Raw genomic sequence first — 11,169 nt, forward strand, 5'->3', positions numbered from 1 at the left:
GAAGGGTTAAGTAGGCCTATCTGTACGATACTGGTACGACCAAAGGCTATATATGTCTTTGGGTACGATACTGGGAGGACTTGCCTAGATAGTGGCAAGACGTATGCCGAATTGTCACGGAATTACTACGATCTGCGATAACGTTCGTGTATCAGAAAAATCAGTCATCGTCAATTTGGAATTAAACTTTGCAAAATCACAGGGACTCTGTCGTGTTCACAACGGGTCATGTCATTGGCATTTAAACTATGTCATGGGTACATATTCTATAACGCGCATATGAATGAAATGCTTCTCATTTTACGCTAATCGGCGTTAAAGTCTTGAAAGTAGGAAAAGCTTTTACAAACAGTGTTTAGTACGAAATCATCAATGATTTATCATAGGTTTCAGCCCAAAAATAGAGTAAATGCATATAATACGTCTTTCCATTTTGAGTAGTAAAACACACTCAATACAGTGATTTTCACAATGGTGCGTACAACCTAAAACTAGCGCCACTTCTATTGTTTGTTTGCTTGTTTTACCAGCTTTGTGCGTTTCGTATTTAACAATTTTGTCGTTATTTGTATTTGTTAAATTTGTCCTTATTAATATTCATCAGTTGTCACTATTTGTATTTACAAATTTTGTTTATTTTTATGTTTACTGATTTTGTATTATTTGTATCCACATATTTGTGTGTGTGTGTGTGTGTGTGTGTGTGTGTGTGTGTGTGTGTGTGTGTGTGTGTGTGTGTGTGTGTGTGTGTGTGTGTGTGTGTGTGTGTGTGTGTTTACCTGCTGTGTCCTAATTTATTAATCAGTTATGTCCAATAAAATCCTAGACCTTTCTTTAACCTTCATTACAAATTGTTTTAGTATTTTTAACATGCCTTTATAAAAGCGTTTCTCTGATATATTTTAGTACGAATAAACTACAATTAATTCTAACCTGTTTACCGACATTTCCCAAAGCGTGAAATAGTTGTGGAAGGGCACGATTCATGTGCGTTTTGTTTAATTCTCTGAAAATATCGCTCATTATCTCAGGCAATATGGCACTGAACATTTTAATAATCGTAGACGACGCATTCCCGAGGAAAAATGACTGTATATATAAGTTTTCAATTCTACAACAACAACAGCAACATAATTCTGCGAATGGGCTGTTGGCAAAGTTTTGAAACAATGGTATTAAGTGTATTTTGTTTTGTGACTTAACTTATCGCTCATATGTGTTCCCTGATAACGTTTTTCGCTCATATTAATCATTTAGCAAAGAAAAAAAAATCTGGCTCTGCTGTACCTTTCGACAGCACCAAAGTTCGATGTCAGTAGTAGCTGATGGCGCCCAAGTCGAGGCGGATGCGCAGTTGGCATTGCAATACGGCCGCCCTTGCAACGGAGCCTCGACGTGATGGCCGTTGTCCCTCTCTGCTGAGATCAGAAGATGAAGGAGATTAATGGGGGCCGGGAAGGGATGCACGTTTGGGTGTATTTCGTTGCTACAATAACCTTTCGGTAAAAAATAAACCTATAATTTTATATTGTCATGCATATCATGGTACCATATATATACATATATACATACATATATACACACACGCACACACACACACACACACACACACACACACACACACACATATATATATATATATATATATATATAAATATATACGTATATATATATATATATGTATGTATATGTATATATACATATGTATGTATATGTATATATACATATGTATGTATGTATGCACACACACACACACACACACACACACACACACACACACACACACACACACACACACACACACACACACACACACACATATATATATATATATATATATATATATATATATATATATATACATGTATATATACATATGTACATATATATATGTATATGTATGTATAAATATACACACAAATATATATGTAAATATATATGCATGTATGTGTGTGTGTACGTGTGTGTATCATAATCTAAATTAGTTATTGTGGAAAGCAAGAAGCGCATCTCGCGCGTCATCTGTCTGCGTAGACACAGCTGTAGCTGAGGCACAGTACATTATTATTATGATAATTGTCCAAATGTCACTATAGCTAGTCAGTATCTTGTCATTTTTTGTGATCGTCTTTATCTCAGCGTACAATCACTATATCCACCCTGTAGCGTAGTTGTTGCGCAGCGAATTTTGCTCGTCACTCATTTCACTCTGTTAACAAGTACAGCATACGTTATTATACAAATTTACTTCTAGTCAACTATCATACCCATATTATGCACGTATAACCATCATGTTACAATTTCTCGGCCATGAAAGAACATCCGAAGCGCGACGCATCCCGACCGTCACTTCCCTCGCGCCGCAGACGACCCTCTCCGCCGCCGCTCGACCTTGGCTTCGCGATTTTCTGAATTTCTGGATTTTCGTTGAATATGGCCATGGACAACAGAAGCAGCGGCATTCTCGGCCTCATCAGCCCTTCCTACAGCTCCAGCGACCCTGGGATGAACGTTCCATGTGAGTGAGAGAGGGCTGAGAGGGAGAAAATACCTACATAGAGGTGTTTTGTTTTTGTGACCATGTCGGGATAAACAAGGGAATTTTGGGAAGGGAATAGAGTGTTCTACTAATTCTAGTTATCGGGAATTGTTATGGGGAGTCTGTTAGTTGAGGTTTGGTCATTGTTTCATTTCACTACGGAGAATAAAACCTTTTTTCGGCGCTTGATAATGCATTGACTAAATTAGAGGTGTTGCATAAGCCTTCACAAAGCTTACCGGACGGGGAGACGAGGCGTTTATATAGTGATTGATTTAATGTAGAGAATGGGCTGCTTGCAATATCTAATTATATTTTTGATACTATACACTTAAACCTTCGGTAAGATATTTAACAGAGAATTGCAAATGACTTGAATGAAGAGGTGTGATAAGTCTTTAGATTATTTTTTGTGTTAATTTGTGACCTTTTAATTAAAGGGAACCCACAGCCTTTGTGTTAAATACACTTTTAGTATAAGATGTTAATTACAGAAGTTAAGTGGTTGCTCCTGATGTAAATCTGTCAATTGCATCTTTCTTGGATCAGCGCACAAAGGAGAGCCATTTATTGGGAAGAGCAAAACGGTTGCTAGAATTGGAATGCATTGAAACATTGTTTTGTGTACAATAGACCAGTGGGGGTTGTTGTTACCCATAGCAACACACCCTCCCTAAGTTGATGAAAATGACATTTATCTGTTGGACATCCAATGATTTCTTCATTTCTTGGCGTTGTTTCTTTTCTGAGTATCATTTCTCCATCAACAATCTTGATTTGATAGTCCCCATAGCAGAGGAGGGCAAGAAATATATCAGGGAAATTACATGGTAAGTAAGGCATAAACAAGAAAAATAGAGGACAAAGACGTGTAAAACCAGCACAAAAAATGCTTCAAATTGGCAAATGAAACTACAGATGTGCCTGACGTCTTTGGAATTCTTTGGATAGACACCAAATTTTGAAAATATACGGGAATCCGACTCAACTTTTGGTAAAATCAATGGGAATTCATATCCAAACCCCCCCAAAAACATCCTGACCAATAAACCCAACCCAACCTAACCTAACAATCTAAGTTACTGTGACTAGGGGTGTCCTTCAGGCACTCCCCGAGAGAGGGTTGATGGCTAACACCCCCAGGAAACATTCTCTTCACCTTGGTATGTTTGGCAAGATAGATCTGTGTTCACACTATAAATTGATAAAGAAAAGAAACACCAAACTTTTGTTTGTTTCTTTCTGCTGTCTGGATTGCTTCATTATTATCACTTTATTGGCATTTGGGGCACTTTGGGGATATCAATCTGGTTACTAAAGTCTATTTCTTCTTTGTTGCCACTGTATAGTATTAAGAATAACCCAGAATCGAAGCAACATAGAATAAGGAAAGGAGAGGTATAAAGAAATATGTTTTAAAATAATGGATAACGAAATTACTTGAAACTGGCCCACAGAAAATGTGACCTACATAAAGAAAATAATTAACAGAAAATACAACATATAGAAAATGTAGACCTAAGCAAAAACTCTGACTTTGTGAGGGTGTTGTGGATTTTGTCTCTGAGCAGTGCTATGCGGCATATGTTTTTGTCATTTATCAGTAAATACGAGGCCTCTTCAGCTTAAACAATGTTGTATCCTATTCTATTTCTTCTGCTCTATAATAGTCGCTGATTTTGATACCGCCCAGAAACTGTAATTATCGGCTTTCAAATGGACTGTCGCTAGTGGGATTAGTGATAATGGTTAATTTAATGTTGTCTATGGTTGCCATAACCAGCAAAATTAAGTCATTTAGAATTTTATAGGTTGCCTAAAATAATTTGAAATCAAGAAGAAAAGACATTAAAATTGATTGTGGAAAGAAGATGGCTGTGGCTTTCTTGTCGGAATCAGAATCTTGAAGGAAAAAATATTGGATATTATCTTTGGCTGTGTATGGGCATGGTTAAATGATCTGACCACTTTTTCAAAGCTAAGGACATGATAAAAGTGTAGGTATTTAAAATGAAAGTACTTTTTTTTTTTTTTTTTTTTTTTTTTTTTTTTTTTTTTTGCGTGCTGCACTTTTCATAATACCTCTGTGGTATATACATATTTATTCATTCATTTTTATATTTATGTGATTATTCAATTTATTTCATTTCATTTCTCATTTATTGTTATTTCATTTAATTTGTTTATATGAATATTTTATGTGATTTTTTGTTTGAATTATTATTTAATTTATCTTATTTATTTATGTGATTATTTTATTGGTGTTTCTCTACAATATGGATACACTCTCCAGAGACTCAGTCCCCAACTCCATGTCATAATTTTTTCAACAATTTGAATTGCCTTGAATGGACAGTTGGTTGTTTGGGGCCCTGTCATCCAACTCCCCCTAGCAAACATTGTTTTTACTTCAGTCAGCACAACAAGGTAGAGTTGAAACTTGAAAGCACCGAGGGGACTTCAGCTTCGAGCAGCACTTATTGAGATCTTTTTCCTTTATTTGTGGCATTACTACTACCAATGACTGCAACTTTTTGTCCACATGAAGAATATTATCTTCAATTTGCCTTTGCTTAGTGTGTCCATACAACAGGACCACACCCGTCAGAGACAAAGTCCCCGACTCCAGTCAACAGTGTTGGGGGATTTCATTCATAGCGGGCATTTTAAAAGGCAAAAGAATGTGGAAAATTGAAAACTTAATCCTAGAATAGTATTTCTTATGGTAAAGAAAGTGGAATATTTTAAAACTCAAGGCAAGATTCAGCTACAGATAATTTAACATGGAATTGCACGAATGAACGAGCAAGTGAACCACATCTTAAATGCAAAAACTATCAGAAAGATCACTGTATGAACCAAAAACTTTACTAACCTTGGGGCTGCACTCCAAGAACTACTCCCGATAGCCGTATTTCCCTATCGGAGGCTCTGCCCCCAAATTCTCTCTCAATCACCACTGACTACATTTAAAGATACAAGTTCAGTTTACCTTAAGGTCAAGGAGAGGATGGCCGGGAAGTGACAAACTGCTGACAAAATTCTACAGCTGGAACATGGTTGTTGTATTTCACTGTTATCCCCAATATTGGAATGATTTCACCGCAAAGTTGGTAAAGAATTCTGAAACACAAGTAGCACTGTAATCAAACTTTACCTTTGGAATGAGCAACGAGAAATGTGACAACAGAACTGTCAAATTTACCTGCACGTGCACAAGTATAGACGTTATGTGCATTTCCAATGAAGATATGGTACTATATGAATCAATCACATTGTGTAATTCAGGAATTAACATTTAACAAATATATATTTCATTATACTTTCATAGTACAGTGCAATTCTAAGAAATTGGCTGTGTCATCAAGAGCTACATGCACCACATGTGCAGCTTAGTTGTTTGCTGCGAGGCAAGGAGAGCTGGATTATGAAAAGTTACACTTTCTGTTTTGTTAATATTTAAACACTCTTTTCCTATGTTATAAGACTTTTCATTAAATCTAGCAGATAGTGCGTGTGATTTCTGAAGAATAGCCAGTGTTCTTGGCCTAAAGCCGCACCACATTCTTGGCAAGGTAATATATACAGTAAGAGGTGGCGGGATCTACAGGGGTCAGGGAGGACAACTGCATCCACTACTGTATGGCTTCACCTCTTGCTCCCTGTCCAAAGTTTGATTTGTAAAACTTTAGTTTTGAGGCAGAAATATCCTTGGTGTCCGTGTATCTCAAATCATTAAAGCACACTAGATTCATAAACAAATGATTTCTAGTTATGTATATCAGTGATACCTAATACTTGAATCATTAGTTATCTTCCTACCCTCTGTTAAATTAAATTTACTAAAGTTGAATGCGCTCCCCATTAAATTTGTTAGTTTTCCCTCACTATTTAAGTTAATTAGTAAAATATCACTAAAAGTGATTTTGTGTCCACCTGTTTATGATCTCAGGTGTTATGAGGAAGTAGGTCAATAACATGCTTATTATGTGTTCCAATTTATGTATCCTTTGGAGAGTGCATCCTTTGGAGAGAGAATAGTGTGGGTCAGAAATGACAGGACCTTTTATGCATCAGTTGCATTATTTGCAAGCAGTAATGATAGAGAGCAGTTGCAATCCCATATTTCATATTTGGATCAAGCCTTCAGAAATAGTGGGGTATAAAGATGCTGTAAAAATAGATTGCACTTTTTCAGGATAAGATGTTGCAAATTATTTACAGAAATAGAAAATGAATTGAGAGAAAAGTGGAAAATGTATATTGCATTCTACAAATAGATACTTTATGGCAGAGTTATTAAATTAATTTAGGAGGAGGGACATTATAATCATGAAATAGGGCCTTCCATATATCTTATCTCAATATTCCTTCTTAACACTTACTTGTTCTCTGTGAAGAAGTTTAGACCTTAGGAGTTTTTTGTAATTCTTTGGTATTTTTGAAAAGGCCATATGAACGGACTCAAGGACCTGCTTATGCTAGTTAGATAATCATGCTTTATAGTCCAATTGCATTGATTATTATGGGTATAAGGTATTTGTGTACTTTTTTAAGAATGGAAGAAAAGTTTTTGTCTAAAAATGAATATTGTAATTTGATAGGAAGAGGCTATTTCTTGTATTTTTAATTTTTGTGCATTTGTGATTCTGGCATTTCGTTAGCTGAAGAAGAAGAAAAAGATAATAAATGATTGAATAGCTCCAACATTTCACTGTGAAATCAAAAGGAAATTAGGTGAAACTTTAAGTTTGATTTATGAAAAAATTGATATATGAGTGAAAATTAAGAAGACATACATGTGTCTAAAGTAAATACTTGCTTTATATGTTTTATTTTCACTGTATGATATTACAGGCATTTTTACCTAGGGTAGCTTCCTTTTAGGTTTCTTGTTACACAACCTCTAATGTGAATTTGTTTTTCAGTGACTTCAAATCCTGGACTATCACAGCTGTCACCATACCTGAACTTTGACCCTGCATACCTACAGACCTCACAGCCAGAATTCATTGCTCTAGAAGGTGCTTCACAAAAGAGGGGACGCTTTGAACTGGCTTTCTCACAGATTGGAGGTAAGATGCATAAAATGGTTTTCAAGTTTGTATACAAAGAAGGGTTTTGTCTATATGCTTACATGTGCACCCTTCCTCCTCTGCACATGCAAATACTAAGATATGTACATACACATACTGAAATTATATCCAAACATAATTGGGGTAGAAGATTACCATATACAAGAAATTTCATATTGGACTTTTGTTCTGACAAAGATTATGTAGTTATGATAGTATTAAAGATATTTTCTTTATTGCTAAACCCTAAAGAACTGTTATCCACCCCCTCAACTGCAATTCATGTACAGGTTTTCAAGCATCAAGCAAATTTTGTTTTTTTGATATTTCAAGGACTCAATTTCACACACCAAGAATTGTATATGTACCCCTTGCGCAAATATGCATTACCAGAATTTCTGTTTACTCGCAATGTTCCAATCATAACAAAAAAGGCAGGAACCTTGACTATGATTGGCTTGGAGGAGGAAGGGGAGCTACAAAGGAAATATGAAGTTTGTGTAAGATTATGCCATGGTTTTAACCCATAATGAACACTCATTGTATATTTAGGGATGCATGTATGAGGAGGCAGGGTGTACTGTAATAGTCTTCCCAATTGTTGCTAGACGATCTGTTTTCAAGTGTCATAATGGGGTTTTGATTAATATATTGCAGAAATGCAGCTCATGTTTCTGGGAAATTAATTAAGAGTAGATAGAAGTAATTAGTTTGGGCCTTGATGCTCCACTCTGGTGTCAGATCATACGGCAGCACACAAGGGTTACAAAATAGTCTTCATTCATTTCTGATTAGACTTTAATTTAGGCCTATCTCAAGAGTCGGCTATTTGAATCCTTTTGCAGCACAAACTTATGCAGTCAATATGAGTTCTAGTAATAGCACTATGATGCTTTTTAATTACATTGGTTTATATCACTTTTTTCTAAACTTGCCAAAGCCAATAGGTCCTGATTTAGAAGTTACATTATATTGGTCATTTGCAAAGGCCTCGATAGGACTGAGTATTATAATATACTAGATATAATGTATTTTCAATTGTGGATTATGTTGATATTATAGTGCTATATTATGTGTACTCTAACCTTCATTACAGTAGTCATACTTGTAAAGGCAAAGGCACTGACCTAAAGTTCTCTATTATTTACCCACCCATGATGGTCCATTTGGAGGGCGATAATCCCCATTTCCGGGCGGTATCAAAATTGGTGCATGGGCCAGTCCAGGAACCAGCCTGTGTGCTGCCTGCCTCGGGCGACAAAATTAGAGCGCAAGCTGGTGGGACAGCCAGCCATGGTCCTTATTCCGGGTGTCACATGTGTGACACCCAGTGCAAGTGGGTTAAAGCTTGATTTGGAATGGTTAGCTGGTATATGAATCAGTGATCTGTATGTATATCATCTGTTATTATTTAAACATGTGATTTCAAGTGCACAAGCTTTTGCCTTTGGTAATGTATGTACATAATACACCACACAAGGTTCTAATAAACAGTTTCTTTTTTATATATTGTAGAACAATATGTGGAAAGGACACATACATACTTTAGAAAATGTTTTGGTTAAAATATGATTAATGTATTGCCATTGTAAAAGGACAGCAACAAATAATAATCATGCGAGCCATTTCCTTATCACGTAACCCAATAACGCAGGGTAAAATAGTTATCGAATGGTTGTTGGCTCCACAGTTTCGTGTTTTTGCCTGGTTCATTTGGTAGTTTGCGAGCAACATTTGGAATGTAAAATCTTGCATTTTGATATAATTTTTTAAGTTAAAATTTTTGGAAGGTTCTCCTTCACTTACATTGCTATTGCCTAAAAGTTTTACCATAGAAATGATGCTGCTACTATCGGAAAAAAACAGACTCCGTTTTAAGGACTTCTTTGGCATGTCTTGATAAAAAAAAATGTTGTTATGCATTTCATTGTATTGAAAGATTTGGTTTATGATCACATTCTCTATAATAGTTATTTATGCTGTTATTTTTCTTGTTGTTTTTTCTTTCTTTTGTGTCTCCTCATCTTTCTTCTACCTGTCTTCTTCTTTGTTCATCATCATCTTTGTTTATCTTCTTTTTCTTTTTTTTTTTCTTCTTCCTCTTCTTCGTCTTTTTCTTTTTATTTTTATTTTTATTTTTTTTTTCTTTCTTGTTTCTTTTTTTTGTCTTCTTTCATTATTTTCTTTTTTCTTTTGTCTTCTTTCATCATTTTCTTTTTTCTTTTGTCCTCTTTCTTCTTTTGTTTTCTCCTCCTCCTCCTCTTAGTATATACAGTATCATATTACAGAATATTTTTTTTATAGTTTACTGTAGTTATATTCTGCCATCTTTATACAATGCAATAACCAACACACAATTCCAGGACTATGTCTTATTGGTGCGGGACTTGGTGGAGCGCAGGGCTTGTATCGTGGCCTTCAGGAGACAGCTGCTGCAGGACACACTGGCAAAATTAGGCGTACACAGTGAGTTTCCCTTGGCGTTTATTTTCTGTGTTGGTAAGGGTGATCTAGGGATTATGGGTGTACTGTAGGATAAATGAAATCTAATTCAGCTGTAAGCAAAGCCTATGATCATATTGCAATAAGATGTTTTTAATTAAGTTGCAACTGTATCTTTTGGACATGCTATAAGTTTATGATCATGCAGTTAGTAAATTTTCTACTGCTTACTGCAGTGTAAATACATGGTATATAATACTGAAAGTTTTATTTTTTCGTAGAAAACTCTGTAGTTTACTCATTAGAATGCTAGTCTATGATTAATACCCATATCTGCTCAACAGATTATTAAACTATGTTATGAAGAGAGGCGCAGCATCGGCCAACACACTAGGCGTTGTAGCATTCATGTACTCTGGCTTTGGGTGCTTGTTCTACTATGCCCGCGGGAGTCAGGAAGATGAAATCAACACTCTAGGTGCAGGTGCTTTGACTGGGCTCCTCTACAAATCTACGGCTGGCCTAAAGAAATGTGCTATGGGAGGGGTGATTGGCTTAGCGGCAGCAGCAGCCTATGTTGCTTTTTCATCGCGGGATAAATTGAAGGATCAGTACAATCAACGATTCTAAAAAAGATTTAAAACTTTATGGAAAATTTACTTTTTGTCTGCATTAATGCTTGTTAGAGATTGTTATAGATATTTTTATTTATCTTGTACTTATAAGATGTCAAGAGATAATTGGAGTTGATAGTGGTCTAGTGCATCTAGACTATTACCTGAATGAAGGAACTTGTATTTTCTTTGAACATGTATTTTCCATCATAATATAAATGCCACTAATTTATTTTGACTTAGAAGGGCGATGAAATTTAATTATTGTTATTTTATTATGCTCAGTACATTGTCAATTGAGAAGGAACATGGTAGAGTACCTATTTTTCTTGAGTTGATGTGTTATTATTTTATTATGTTACGAGCTCATGAGGGAATTATTGGCAACATAAAAACAAAACAAAGAATGCTGGAGTGTTTGCTCACCATGCAAGAGATCCATGGGTTCTTTGGCATAATATTATGGAAAGTGATAATTCCATATCATGGCAAGTTTTTT

General features: G+C 35.6%; 1 protein-coding gene across 1 annotated transcript in view; it reads left to right on the forward strand.

Annotated features, from left to right (window-relative positions):
• Window positions 1-2,162: 2,162 nt before the first annotated feature.
• LOC138865010 (mitochondrial import inner membrane translocase subunit Tim23-like) overlaps window positions 2,163-11,169 on the forward strand; it is a 9,234-nt gene continuing 227 nt past the window's right edge. The window contains exons 1-4 of the mRNA XM_070133727.1: window positions 2,163-2,518; window positions 7,468-7,614; window positions 9,978-10,080; window positions 10,401-11,169. The exon at window positions 10,401-11,169 is cut by the window's right edge and continues 227 nt beyond it. Of these exons, the coding sequence (XP_069989828.1) occupies window positions 2,434-2,518; window positions 7,468-7,614; window positions 9,978-10,080; window positions 10,401-10,686 (621 nt within the window). The 5' untranslated portion in view covers window positions 2,163-2,433 and the 3' untranslated portion in view covers window positions 10,687-11,169. The remainder of the gene's footprint in view (window positions 2,519-7,467; window positions 7,615-9,977; window positions 10,081-10,400) is intronic.

Source organism: Penaeus vannamei, chromosome 19 (genome assembly GCF_042767895.1).
Source record: "Penaeus vannamei isolate JL-2024 chromosome 19, ASM4276789v1, whole genome shotgun sequence".
Classification (NCBI taxonomy): domain Eukaryota; kingdom Metazoa; phylum Arthropoda; class Malacostraca; order Decapoda; family Penaeidae; genus Penaeus; species Penaeus vannamei.